This window comes from Lithobates pipiens, unplaced genomic scaffold (assembly GCF_037356315.1).
Source record: "Lithobates pipiens isolate NorthernLeopardFrog02 unplaced genomic scaffold, aLitPip1_a1.2 Scaffold_22, whole genome shotgun sequence".
In the NCBI taxonomy this organism is placed as follows: Eukaryota; Metazoa; Chordata; class Amphibia; order Anura; family Ranidae; genus Lithobates; species Lithobates pipiens.
The window spans coordinates 54448567-54463835 of NW_027507784.1; the positions used below are offsets into that span (position 1 = coordinate 54448567).

At 43.9% G+C, this 15269-nt stretch overlaps 1 protein-coding gene across 7 annotated transcripts in view; it reads left to right on the forward strand.

The window, feature by feature from the left end:
• The first annotated feature begins 2904 nt into the window (after positions 1 to 2904).
• RBMS1 (RNA binding motif single stranded interacting protein 1) overlaps positions 2905 to 15269 on the forward strand; it is a 490465-nt gene continuing 478100 nt past the window's right edge. The window contains exon 1 of one of the 7 annotated variants that reach the window (XM_077447594.1): positions 2905 to 3223. In XM_077447594.1, coding sequence (XP_077303720.1) covers positions 3149 to 3223 — 75 coding nt within the window. In that variant the 5' untranslated portion in view covers positions 2905 to 3148. The remainder of the gene's footprint in view (positions 3224 to 15269) is intronic. The other 6 variants (XM_077447596.1, XM_077447593.1, XM_077447595.1 and 3 more) reach the window with 6 other exon arrangements.

Consider the following 15269-nt stretch of genomic DNA (forward strand, 5'->3'; position numbering starts at 1 on the left):
ACCAGGAAAGGAAAATTACGGAAAGAGTATACAATTTTCAGTTTTCTGGATGGAATGACCCTTGAAAAATGTCGGGGGAGATTTACTAAACCTGGTGCACATGTGCATAGTAACCAATTAGCTTCTAACTTCAGCTTGTTCAGTTAGGGCAGGTTCACACTGGTCTGACATGGGCTTCAAGAGCACAAGTAGCATGACATGTCAAAATCAATAGTTCCCTATGAGAGCCATCTTAACTGGTCCGAATTGTGTCCTTCCGACTTTGAAAAATCCTCCTGCACTACTTTGGTCTGACTTGGGCATGATTTCTGCTCATTGATTTGAATGGAAATCAGGATCATCATCCTAACTGATCTTGACTGGGTCTGACTTGTGGCATGCGACTTGTACTCTGAGGATCTTGAGGGAGAACACCACACCAAAAAAATGGCATGGGATGACAACACCAGAACCCTTGAGTCTGGTATGGATCTTGAGGGGGAACCCCACTCCAATTTTTTTTTAAATGGCGTAGGGACCCCCCAAGACCATACCAGACTCTTTGGTCTGGCATGGATTTTAAGGGGGGGGAACCTCAAGCCATTATTTTCCAAATTTTGGAGTGGGGTTTCCCCTCAAGATCCATACCAGACTCAAAGGGTCTGGTATTGTTCGGGGGGGGGCCATGCCATTTTATTTTTTCAAATCAGACCCTTATTTGAGCATGCAGCCTGGCAGGCCAGGAAAGGGGGGGCAAGCAAACTCCCCCACACCATACCAGGCCATATGCCCTCAACATTGGGGGATGGTCCCCAACCCTGGCCAGTGGTTGTGGGGGTCTGTGGGCAGGGGGCTTATCGGAAACTGGAAGACCTCCTTTAACAAGAGGGCCCCCAAACCAGGCCACATGCCCTCAACATGGGGGTTGTTTACATGTTGGTGGGGACAAGGGCCTCTTCCCCACAACCATGGGCTGTGCCTGTGGGGGTCTCTGGGCAGGGGGCTTATCGGAATCTGGAAACTGCCCTTTAACAAGTAGGTCCCCAGATCCTGGCCATGCTATGTGAATGAGTATGGGGTACATTGTACCCCTACCCATTCAGTCAAAAAAAGAAGTGTAGTGTTACAAAAATCAAAGAGATGGTTATTGACAATTAAGAAAAAAAAATGTTCCCCATCGTAGCTCCAATGTGCCTTCTTCCCCTGGTGATGTCTTCTTCCGACAGTCTTCTCCCCCGCTGTCTTCTCCCTTCGCAAATGTCTTCTACTTCTTTTTCTTCTTCTTCCTCCACCGCTGCCAAACCGCTCAAAATAAATAAACTCTTGCTCGAGTGCTGGCTCCCATGGTTATGTCCGTTATGGTGTCTGTCAGTTCTTATATAGCTATGGAGCGTGGCCATCGGGTGACATCACATCATGCCCTGGGTAGTGATCTCCAGGTGACGTCACTGGATGGTCACATCCCACAGCTATTTAAGAACTCTCAGACACTGTAGCTGACATAACCACAGGAGCCAACGTCAGATCAGGATATTTTTTTTTATTTTGAGCAAGTTGGCTGCGGCGGCAAAGGAAGATCTTACTGGAGGAAAAAGACACCTTGGAGCCATGACGAGGGATATTCTTAATTTTTAATAAGGGACTTGTCAAAAACCGTCTCTTTGTTTTTTGTAGTACTACACTTCTTTTTTATGGGTGAATGAGTAGAGGTTCAATGTACCCCATACCCCATACTCATTCATATAGGAGGGGGGCCACGATTTCCATATTCTGATAAGTCCCCACCCCCCCCCCACAGACCCCACAACTACAGCCCAGGGTTGTGGGGAAGTGGCCCTTCTCCCCATCAACATGGGGACCAGCCCCCATGTTAAGGGCATTTGGCCTGGTATGGGGGCCCTCTTGTTAAAGGGGGCTTCCAGATTCTGATAAATCCTCTGCCCACAGACCCCCACAACCACTGGCCAGGGTTGTGAGGATGAAACCCCTTTTCCTTTCTACATGTAAACAACCCCCCATATTGAGGGCATATGCCTGGTATGAGGGACCTCTTGTTAAAGGAGTGCTTCCAGATTCCAATAAGCCCCCTGCCCACAGTCCTTATCAAAATGTGGACCACCCCCCAATGTTGAGGGCATGAAACCTGGTATGGTGCAGGAGGGGACATTTGCTTGCCCTTCCCCCCTTTCCTAGCCTGCTAGGCTGCATGCTCAGATAAGGGTTTGCTATATGGCTTTTAGATTTTAGAGGGACCCCAAGCCAGTTTTTTCATGGCGTGGGGTCCTCCTTAAAATCCATACCAGACCGAAGGGTCTGATATGTTCTTGGGGGGGGGGGGGGTCCCACGCTGTTTTTTTTTTTTTTTAGAAATTCAGCGTGAGGTATCCTCCATACCAGAAGCAAAGGAATTGTTTTGATTGGTCAAGTCTCAATAATCTCAATCGGATCATTCATTGAAGTCGTATGGAAGTCGGACATGAAGTCGCAGGGCAAAGTCAGAAGTTGTACAACTTTTGCATTGGATCAGTGTGAACATAGCCTAAAGCTTTGCCAATAAAACCTAGAAGCTGATTGATTACAATGCACAGCTGCACCAGATTCTGTGTGCACCAGTGCAACATATAACACATCTGATCTAATTTTAACATCACACACATCATCTTTTTTTACATCATCTTTACCAAACTATCTACTTTTTAATTTTTATACACATTTTCTCTATTGGGGTATTTGTTTTACTCTTACCCCTTCCAAGGGGGTACCCATATTTAAAGTGCTGCATGCACACCTCAGCCCTTGGGTTTACAATTCTACACAATCCCTCCTCTTTTCCCTGCCCCCATTATGTTCCCTGTTTGCCAGTCTCTCTCTCCCTGCTGGCTGTCACAGAACAGAAAGCTGCAGACTTTATTGATTGTTTCCTGGGCTTTGCTGGCTGCATGAAATCAAACAGCATTACCTGCCCTCTGGAGAAACTCCTGCGAGAGAGCCCTACTACTCACACTGGCTGCCTGGAAAGAGGGGGGCGGACAAGCTTTTTCTCCTTGGGTGAGGTTGGTGCAGCTGGCAGAAGAGGAGACACCAGGCTGCTGCTGCACTAGGACATCCACAGAGGAGACAGAACTTGGGATTTGGGATTGCACTGCACCTCTCTGATATTTACATCTTCATGGGCAAAGTGTGGAAACAGCAGATGTACCCCCAGTACACCACCTACTACTACCCTCAGTATCTGCAGGCTAAGGTAGGCACTACAACACTGGTACATTGTTACTGGCTCCTGGAAGGAAGCTTAGCATGCATATTATTTATAAGAAGCTGTTCGGTGAATGACAGTATCACTGATCAGTGTTATACTGGCAGGAACTCGATGGAGCTCTAACAAGGGGGTGGGGAATTAAAGGCGCAGTATCCAAACATAGCCTTGTTCAGATTTCAGGTCTATGGATTTGATCTCGGTTTTCCTCTTCTGAGTGCCCCTAAGTAGATCAGTGCCCCAGTTGGCCATGATACAGTGGCTTTTCGACGATGCAGATTTAACCATCCGGTTGCAGTAGACTCCACATAGGTTGTGTACTAAGAAAATCACTGTGTATAACTATCTCAAAGATCAGATCTTGGTAAAAGGGCCTAGGGAGTCGAGAGGCAATGTTGATACAATATATGGCCAAACGTATGTGAACCTGTCCAATTTACTGAGTTTAGGTATTTCCAGTAAAGGATACTGTTAATGCTATAGCATATGATACAAAGATATTTTTAGGCAATTGTGTGTTTTCAAGCATGCGTCAACTGTTTGGGGAAGGCCCTTTTCTGTTGCAGCATGACTGTGGTCCTTTGCAAAGGTCTGTAAAGACAAGTTTCCAGTGGAAAAACTTGAGCAGCCTGCACAGAGCCCTGACCTCAACAATACTGGACATGTTTGGGTTTAATTGGAAGAACAATTGTAAACCAGATATTCTCATCCAACATACCTAACCTCACAAAAGCTCTCAAGCTGCAAAGGGGTGAAGGCCCAACTCCATTAAATACTGGGGTTTAGGTTTAGGATGTTTAACAAACTCATATTGTTTTGATGGCAATGTGTCAATAAACAGTTGGTCATATAATGTAATGCCTTGATTCTTTAATTTTCCAACATCGTCTTACCAGAACCCACAAAAGATTTAAAGTTGCAAAGGGTGGTGGACCAACTCTAAACAAATGCTCGTGATTTTGGTATGAAATGTCCAAAAAGGTAACATATTGTAGATGTGATGGTAGGCTGTCCCCAACTGTTTGGTCATATATTGTATTTTTGATTTGATCTTTAATGCTTGATTCGTTCAGCTTAAAATTTGTGTCTGATGCAGAGTTGTATTAAGTGTTATATTACCTCACTGTTTCATGCAAATTCAGGTCTCAAGACCGTTGTTTGCCTTCTTATATTTACATCCTAATAGATTATGTCATGCCCAAGAACATGCACCAGCCATGTGAGGTTGGCAATAAACTTTACAACTAGGCTCTGCCCCCAAGGTACTGTATTGTGAAGGTTTGAACCTTAGGAAGACATATAGGAGGTTTCTTGGAAGAAATAAAAGGTTTATCAGAAGAAGAAGAAGTGCTGAGCATTAAAAGCAGCCTGACATGATGATTGTTGTGATGAGATTGTTTTGAGCAATAGTAATTTAGAGGGTGCTGCTCAGCCTGCCTGTGCCCCTCACCTCCCGCGGCAGTGCCAATACATAGGCAGGCTGGCAGGGGCACACACACTCACCTGTCAACAGCTGCGGGGGATTTTTCCCTCTCCCTCTCCTCCTCTCACTGTGCAGGGGGCAAGAGACACACACAGACACAGCAGCTCCCCTGCTTCCTTATTGGCAGGGGGAGGGAACCAATGGGACTCCAGCACAGGAGGAACAAAGCACCATGGGACATGTAGTCCCAAGCACAAAGAGCCCCATAGCAGTTTCTGGGGACAAAAACTACACAGACCGAGTGCCCTCAGGAGAAAAGAAGGAAGGGACACCAGGGGCTGACTGGGAGGCGAGGGAAAGACAACAAAGAGAGAAGACTGGACACTGGAGAGGGATGCTGCCATCCAGAGTCGGTGTGGCTATTGCAGCCACAGTTCCACGGTCGTTTACGGACATCCCACCAGAGAGGGATCCTGGGTACATCCACAGGCGCATTCCTAAGGCGTGAAATGTTCCAGTTGTGGGGTAGCCAATCGGGCCATCTGAGGAGTTTGCTTGCCAGGATATCTCCTTTTTGGGCCCTGGGTCACGGATTGGTGAGCGGTCACTTGCCCACCTTTTAAGACAATGTATGCAGACAACATTGCATTAACTGTGCCCACACTTGTAGTAAAACTTACAACCTGCTGAGCAGTCACAGTATCTATCTTGCTTAACTCATGATGTCAAACAGGACACCAAGTGCACCAACGCATGGCTAGCAGAAGATACTGGACATTTCCAGTGGGGGGACCTTGTTCTGTTTTTCTTCTCCACACCACTGAATCGTGGCAGCGGGGTCCATCTTGGTGTTAACAGGGGCACTGCCTTGGTGACTTGATAACAGAATAAAAGGATGTCCCTCTGTGTAGCACTACCCCGGAGGAGCAGTATATTTTGTTCTGTACTCTGCCTCTAAACCCTGAGAACAGTCTCAGCCCCTCTGGAACACCTAGCAATAATATTAGTGCATACACCACCAATGAAAGACACAAACTATGGTGAACCAGTACATTTTTTTACTGGAAGACTTTCCACAATCAAGCAAACAATACGACGGTAACCCAGTAGCTAGAGATAGCAAAGCTCAGTTCTATAACAGTGTAAATCATGACTATATGCAGATTTCAAATAGCACAGTTAAACGGATTAAATAGCTCTAATGTGGCCTATGTACTCAGGCATGCAAGAAGACAGGACTGACTTAATGACAGCCAATCTGTGTCCTTAAAATCCTGAGACCACAGATCCAGGCAGTAAACACACAATAATGTGAATTATCAACGTTAAACTTAGAGTTAGAGTTCCTTCTTAGTGAGTATAACTATTTCCACGGAGTTACTGCTAAATGAAGAAAAACAGAACAAAGTCCTCGCACTGGAAATGTCCGGTATCTTCTGCTAGCCTTGCATTGGTGCACTTGGTGTCCTTTTTGGCATCATGAGCAAATGTATTTAAAGGTATTCTGGCAAAGTGATGTAGTGTGCTGGTAGTATCCTGGATACTGTGACTGCTCAGCAGGGTGTAAGTGTTCCTACAAGTGTGGGCACAGTTAAGGCAATGTTGTCTGCATGTAGTGTCTTTAAGGTGGGGAAGTGCCCGCTCACCAATCCGTGACCCAGCACCCAAAAAGGATATGTCCTGACAAGCAGACTTTTCAGATAGCCCAATTGGCTACCCCACAACTGGAACGTTTCATGCCTCAGGAATGCGCCTGGAGATTTACCCGGGGTCCCTCTCTGGTGGGATGTCTGTACACAGTTGTGGAACTGTGGCAGAAACACCAACTCTGGATAGCAGCACCCCTCTCCAGCGTCCAATTCTTCTCCTCACCTCGTGGTCTCTCCCTAGCACCCAGTCAGCCACTGGTGTTCCTTCCTGCTTTTCTCCTATGGACAGCTGGTCTGTGCAGTTTTTGTCCCCAGGAACTGCTATGGGGCCGTTTGTGATGCTTTGTTCCTCCTGTGCTGAAGTTCCTTTGGTTCCTTCCCCCTGCCAATGAGGAAGCAGGGGAGGTAGCAGAATGAGCTGCTGTGTCTGTGTGTGTGTCTCGCTTACTGCACAGTGAAAGGAGGAGAGGGAGGGGGAAAATCTCCCGCAGCTGTTGACAGGCTGAAAAGATATACAATGGTGGTGCATACCGTAGTATATATAATGTAATTTAAGTCCATACAAGAGTCCTTTGAGCTTTATAGCTCTGTGTGAGATGACAGTCTGTAAAACCAGGGCAGCCTTGCAGGGGGAGTTGAAGCACACTCCAAACATGTAGAAAGAAAACAGAAGATAGGCACCACTTAAGTAGGACTGTATTTGTTTAATAAGACAAAGTGTATTAAAAACTCACAAAGAAGTATCTTTACAAAGGCTCGAGATTGAGAAAGGAGCATACATTGTAACCATCTGCCCATTTCGCACACTCTGAAACCCATCTCATCGCGTCCGTGATGTCCCCCCGCCATACGCTGCATTCCAGCCCTCTCCTGTAACCTTCCAGCTGCGTTCCAGACCTCATTCTGGTTCCCGCCCGAGAGCCAAGAGATCCCTGGTGGACAGGACGCCGGTGTTGTGACATATTCAGTACGGCCATCGAAAAGTATCCGCCCCGTACTGCGCAGACGCAGCGATTGCGCAGTACGGAGCAGAAGGAGATTTGGAAAATCTCAGAAGATGAGCGGCGCCTGTTCCGTGAGATGAGGTGCAAGCCCCACCATCCAAGTGGACATAGGGCTGCACATATTAGAGGGCCCCATGCGGGCTCACTTTGCTAGCCACCCTTCAGGCACGGCCTCGCTTCGCTCGGCTCTTTTTATTCTAGCTCTATGTCCACTTCGATGGTGGGGCTAGAACCTGGACCCACGGTGCAGGCGCCATTCATCTTCGGCTATCTTCAGAATCTGCTTGTCCTGTGTACTGCGCATTCTGAACATGAGAACCAACCCTTTAAAGTGGAATTGAACTCAAAAATTGAAAATTTGCTATGCTATAGGGAAATGTACAAAAGGTAATTGTCTCTAAAGCCTCTTGCACACTGGGCATAAAAAATGCATATACAAGCGATTGGCGTTAATTCTTTCAGCCTGCAGAAACGATTCTAGGTAAACCTAAGGGGTTGATTTACTGAAGCTGGAGAGTGAAAAATCTGGTGCAGCTGTGCATGGTAGCCAATCAGCCTCTAACTTAAGCTTGTTCAGATAAAGTAGAACTATAGGCAAAACCTTTTTTTTCATTTTGGATAGAGCAAGGAAGGGCTGCAACCCCTGTCAAATTTTACTTTGCCATTTTTTACAGTTATATTATGGGAAATGGCACCACCAATGTTAAGTGCAGGTCAATCTTTAAACAAGCTATAAGTTCTCTTGTGACTTTGTGACTTTGTAAAGTCCAAGTACACAATTGCTTAATGTCCTTCTTTGTGCAGGGCAGACTCTGATTTTGCATACTGTCCCACCAATTGTCCATGATGTCCTTTTAGCATTTTTTTTAAATATTGAAAAATTTTATTTTAAAAAGTCGAATTGCAGAAAATACCCTTCACTGCCTGTCTCATAGCCGAACCGGAAGTGAGAAGAAATCCTTGCAACTTATCAGAACTAATGTCTCCATTGGAAGATTTCCCCTCTATTACTTTTCTGGGGACAACCCAAAATTTAGTTTTTTCTTTTACTTTCACTTTCAATGATAATGGTAAAGAGGACAAAGAGAGAGGATGCATCTCCCTAGTGGGGGCAAAGACAGCAATACAAACTGACAGGTGTTCTAATCCCTCTTCACTCTATCTGACATTAAACAAAAAGTTTTGCCTTTAGTTATAACTTTAAGCTTTGACAAAAAAGAAATAGAAACTGGTTGATTTCTATGCACAGCTGCAGCAGATTTTGCACTCTCCAGTTTTGTTAATCAACCCCTATGTGTCCATGCACATTTGGGCATTTACAGGAATATTTGTAGAGGAACGTTTACAGATTAAAAAAAAACATTACAAGTGCGTTTTCGAGAGGAGTTTTCGGGCAGAAACAACGCTTGACTTACCTAAACGCGCCTAGAATTCAAGCATTTTTCTAGTGTTTTCAAGAAAAGTGTTTATAAAGGAAGACTACAGCAATGGACCTTTACACGCCTAAACACGTGTACAATATACTCTATAGGAAAGTTTTTTTTTCTGCCAACAGTTTGGCCATTTTATTGCCTTGTGTGCATGGACCCTGAGCCGTACCCTGAAAAGTATTCCTATTATCTTGATTGCTTCCTAAAAAATAACAGAGCATGTCCTGGTATGTAAAAGTTGCTAGGCAGCCCGATGCCTACATCCTCAAAGCTGTATATCTGCAGTGTGTCTCAGGCTGCCTCTGACTGCCAGTCTCAGAAGGTTTGGAGTGAGATTTGGTGATGTTATTACTGTGATGCTCAAAGTTTTCCATGCTGGAGGCTTTGATATGAGGAAGCAAAACCTTGCCTCTACCAAGATGGCTACCGCTACACAGACATGGTGCAGAACAAAGGATAATAAGTCAGTAACTACTGGTGGATTGAATTACTGCTCCTTTGCCTTCTCCTTGTCCTTTGTTGGAACAGTTTCCGAAGTTCAGTTCCTCTTTGAAGCTGAACGGCAAGTAAAATAAATTGCTGCATTGCAATGGAGCCGCTTCCACACTGCACGGGTTAAATGCTTACTTAAAGTGAAGTTCCACCCAGTTCTACCCCCCCCCCCCGTGTCACATTTGCCACTTTTCAGGGGGGGAGGGGGTCAGGATACCTGTCTTTCATGGGTATGCTGTCCCCACTTCTGGGAGCCTCAACCACGGGTATTGACTTAACAGCGGGGCTCCCTTCTCCTCCCTCCTATCCCAGCTGCTGGGCCAGTAGGAGAGAGGAGAGGCACCTTGCGCAGGCACAGTAGGGTTTCCGGCGTGAAGCCATAAGGCTACACTGCCAGATTCCCTTACTCGCAATGGAGGTGGCTTGCACCCGTTAGCTCATGGAAACAGCTGCAGTACCGACATCATTGGACTCCAGGACAGGTAAGTGTCCGATTCTTAAAAGTCAGCAGCTGCAGTATGTGCAGCTGCTGGCTTTTAATTTTTGCAGCGGTGGGTGGACCTCTGCTTTAAGTCTAAGGGGCTGCAAAAAGCAGTTTTACATATCTGATCCTCCTAGTCTGCATACTCCTTTCATTCCCCACACCCTCTTCTCCCCTATGCCCTGGCAATCACAGGTCCTCTGGTATCATCAAGGCTAATGCAGAGTCGATAACTCTACACTGGATGTAAGGACGCTGAGGAACAGGGCTTCTGGGAGAATGGAGAATCAGGGAAGTAAAACTGCTTTTTGTGGCACCATCAACCTAAACGTCCATATAACCCAGACACTGCAGGAACAGCCTCACTGCAAGGGAGAATTTTTTTCCCTTCCTGGAGATGGACTTTCAGGCTGCCCTAATGGGTTCACAAAAAAATAGGAAGAAACATAATGATACAGCTATTAGATTTATTCCAGCATTTTAACGTACGTAAGTGCAGTGGAAAAATGAAAAAACATATGAGATTAAAGTTCCTTTAAGGGAAAATCACGTTACTGAGATAAAAATGCCTTGGCTTCTTGCAGCATAGCAAACATGAGATTTGTTTCATCCCTGTAACTGTGTGTGTCATCGAGCTATTGTCTGCGGGTTTGTGAGAAAGAAGCACCGTTGGCAGTTTTTTTTAGCTATAGAGAAATAACTGACACAAGGATGTTGCCGACACAGATGGTTTACAGGACCACAGTCAGCTTCTTCCTGCAAGTCCCTGGAAATTAGAGCTGTCAATTCCAGATTTAAGGAGGTGACAGCTCTGTGTCATTTGTATTAATTATGTCACCTTTAATTGTCCTGCTTGGACACCTGGATCCTTCTAAAGGCCCCTTGCACATGGGCATCATAATTTACTGATGTTTATTCAGGAACTTGTAACGCCCATGTGCAAGGGGCCAAATGCAGTGTGTAAATACTTGAGTAATGTTGAGTATAGACGAGTAAAGTTCTTCTTCTTTGTCAATACATTATTGTAATATACTCACTTTTACTCGCATAAACATTAAACGAGTAAACACGTAAGTAAATAACTGTACACAAATGTGAAAAATGTTTTATGTTTGTTTTACTGCTCAGTACTCAATGCTGTATTATTGATCTTTACTCATTTGGGTGCAATGTCCCATAGACAACAATGCATCTAATTTAGGATCAGTAAAAAACAACATTTTTTACTCCCGTGTGCAAGAAGCCTTAAAGACATTGACCAGTGTGTGAGTTCCTTTATTTTGAATGGTGCCCTCCCTTGTTTGGCGAAATCTACCTACTACTACAATGTGAGGGCATGCCATTACCTAATAATCAGATTTAATACTGGTCAGCTGTCTTAGCTTCACTTAGATGGTGGTTCCAACAGTCCAGGGCAAATGCAGCTCTTTGTTTAGAGGCGGCCATTCTGAGTTTCTTAATGGAACTTAGTAATCTAGTGTACAGGGATCTAGGACCTATGGCAACCACTAGAACAACTCTACAAGTATTGGGATCTGTAGGAAGAGACTTATTAAACCTAATCATTGGTCATCCCATCACTCTTTGTGGGGTAACCCTTCCCTACCTCACTTTAGATCTTTGACCAATTCTCAAGTGTGGGCAAGTATTGGAAATAAAATGTTGCAAGATATTATGCCTGCTGGTATGCTACTGCCATTTCAGGACCTATTCTCTATGTACAGATTAGCCAGGTGGATGCACGTTCGCTACCTGCAATTAACAGGTGCTGCTCAATTTCAGTTCCCACACCCCCCTGTGCTTGAAACAGACCCTACTGAGAGTCTAGCTCTTCTCTGTGTAGATCCTTCCAAGATTGATAAACTGTGGGGACAGTGGAGAGCTGATATTCCGACATTGGACTTGGAGGATTGTCTTGAGGGCTACTCTAAACGTATTTCATCTAGAGATAAATTGATACACACTAAGTTTCTGCATAGGGTATACTTCACCCCACAACGATTACATAGATTACAATTACTGTCTGAGGGATGCTGGTACATATTTTTACGTGTTCTGGGACTGCCCCAGGTTGATGCAATTTTGGACCTTTGACCTTGTTAACGTCCATCTACAATAGTCCTTTCTTGTGTCCTCTGAGCTGGGCATTCACGGTGATGCACTGAGGTCTCAGCATCCTAATTTTCTGATCTTGTATCTGTTATATTATACGAAAAAGGAAATTCTATATAGGTGGAATTCACCCTCCCCATGCTCTGTCCTCCTGAGAATCCTTGAATAATCAGTGCCGTCTATGTACAAGTTGATGTATTAGAAGGACGATAAGGTAAGACAGCCTCTGTCTGGTCTGCTCTGATCAGCAAGGGCAACAGCTCACAGATCCCCCAATGATTACAAAGGAATTTGCCCCATGTGAAAACGGCCTTACTTGTTTGACTTTGTATAGTTTTGTCTGGGCTGGCTTATACCTTATCCATTGTACCAATTTTATATTTGACCATACCACTTTTACTCCTGTAATTGTAACATGTTGATCTATTGCAATAAAATATTTGTTTGTTCAAAAAAAAAATAAGTTATGTGACCTTTGATACAATGGACCTAAGCCCCCCACCCCCACACATATCCAAAGAGAAAGCTAGCTAATTTCTGTGTTGCCTGGGATGGATATTCAGCAAAATGCGAAGGTGGACTTATGGTCAGCTGGCCTAAGTAATACAAATGGACACCCCCTCCTTTAACACAAGACCGCAATCCATTGTTTTGTGTTGAGCAAACAAAAAATCTGTGTGTCAGTGCTTTGAGGTCACAGGCCAATGTGTCACAGGGGTACATGAATTATTGTACTTACTAACCCTTTCCCTACTGGAAAGTGCTTGATCTTTTCTGAAAGATAAATGTCTGCTATATTTTTTATGCAAATTTGTGTTTTGTGCTCCTGTGTATAAGTTAAAGTCTGAAGCAAACTTTTTTCTATTTTTTTTAAGTTTTAGAAGAATTCCAGGTATATTTTATAAATAGTTACATTGTTTCAGCTTAGACCAATATAAGTAATGTATATACTATACCTGTGGGATCCTCCTGGAAAATTGAAAAAACTGTACTAGATGTCACTACTACAGTGATCTCCACTTCCAAGTCATTTGCCCTTCTGAATTGTGAACACCGGAGGTCTCCGGCTGGCACGGGCATCATTAAGAGACACTGCTCTACCTTTTGTCAATGAATGCAAATCATTCTCTGAGTGGACGAGGTGGAGGGGCAGGTCAGTGATGTCACACTCTCCACCACCTGCAATCAGAGATTGCTTTGCATTCATTGAAAAAATGCATAGGGATGTCTGAATTGTTCCTGTGTCCAGTATGTTCACAATGCAGCAGGGAAGCCGCTTGGCGCAGGACTGAGAAGCTAGTGGAGACCATACCTCCGACATACATTTGTTGCGCACACCACAATGTACAGCACTGCACAATGCACATGTGCATTGGCAGTATGTTAAGTTAATGTAATGGAGTTCCACTGAAAATGACTGGCAATGCAAATTGCAAATGCATGTAATGTGTGTCAATGCATGTTGCAGTACTGCATGCATTCCAGCACTAGAGATGGTTGAATTGGCTTAGACACTTGCCAACAAAAATCTGTTCTGACATTAGTACTATTATTAATAATGGAACACATCTCCAGTGTCTTATAGCACATGCTCACAAGCATTTGCTGATATTTAAAACAATAGAAGCCAATGTCCATTTGGAGCATAGCAAGCACCTAATTGAAGAGAAACAGACAGTTGTGAAACAGAAATAGGAAAGTAAAAAAAATACAATTATTTACTAGAATCTCTCCTCTTAGGAATCCTCAATTAATGCAGTGCTGCCTATGTACAAGTTGACGTATTTGACTAAGAATTGTCCTAAGAAGTACAACAAGGTCTGGCAGCCTTGGATGGCCCAGTGAGTGTCCCTCCCTTTCCTACCTTCTCTGTTCCTCCTCTGGGTACCATAAGTATTTCTTCATTATGTCTTCTTTTTGATACTATTCTGTGCCTAATGCCGCATACACACGTAGCAGACTATCCGGCGGACTTAGTCTGGCGGACTTTCCGCCGTACTGTCCGCCGAAATGCGAGTCCGGCGGATAGATTGGAGTGCAAAGCTACTTTCTTAGTCCGCCGGACTATTGGGTAAATAAAGTCCGCCGGAGCCTACACACGGGCGGATTGTCCGGCGGACTTGAGTCCGCTGGACTTTTCCACCGGATTGTTTGATCGTGTGTATGAGGCATTAGGTTCCTTTCACATGGGTATTTCAAACAGGTCCACCTGTCAGTTTTTCAGGCAGACCAGAAGGTCCATTAGGTATTCCTATGGATAGGTGGGTATAAACAGACTAGTATTACACCTACCTACCTCAGGGTCTGATCAGGTCTGTTAAGAAAAACAGAAGAGGGCTCTGGCCTCTTCTGTTTAGGCGGAGGACTATTAAAATAATTTACTAGAATGTAACAAAATTGACATTGTGCAATACAAGCATTAAATAAATAATACAGATTGTCAGTACTGATGCATAGGAATAATAATACAAAAGTGCTGAAATAAACCAAAACCAAATATAAATAAATGATCTGGGTATGGGAAATACCATTTCCAAGCATAAATATCCTGATGTGATATAAAGAATCATCAAGCCAGTAAAATAAAGTACAAAATTAACAAGTTTAGATGAATCAAATGTCACCTAAATACAAAAATACTGAGTTTTGCCCGTGGGACTTTAGAAGAAGCGCAAAAAAGCTGGTAAAAAAAAAAAATAGTTGAGAATTATTACATGTAGTACAAGTAAAGTCATCTGAAAGAAGGTTCCATGTTGTCAAACAAATTGGCCCAACTACACTTGTACAATCCATAGTAATATACAACATTTCACAGTAAGTCCATAGTAAATGTAACATAGCATCTTGAATGAACTAACGCGTTTCGTGAGTATGTTCTCACTTGTTCAGAGGTTGATCCATATACAAATATCTAAAGGGTAAAATAATTGAAAAATGTATAACATGGATAGTAGGAAGTATGTTATATGTATACACATGTGGGGATCAAGTTGGGGGATCCATACGAACGAAATTGCAGGATATCGCATGCTTAACCCAACGGTAGCCACCAGACAACTGACATGGGAGCTGTGAGCAAACATCCACCGGGGACCAGTGGCACATGCAGGACTGAATGGAATGTAGGATCATCAGGACAATCCAACATAGCGTCCATGTTGGTAACTAAAGAGAAAGGTGTATGTGTGTATTAATGTGTACAACATAAAAAGTAGCAAACATAACCTAATGCAACTAAAAGTTGGCACGTTTGTGAGTGAAGAACATGACCCACATGACTATGATACAAAAATAATAATAAAAATAAAATTGAAATAAAAAGTCCATGTGGAGACTTGTGTAATAAAGTTAAAGTGAAACTTACCAAGTTGGGCCAATTTGTTTCAGATGACTTTATTGGTACTACATGTAATAAATCTCTACTATGGTTTTTTTTTCCGACT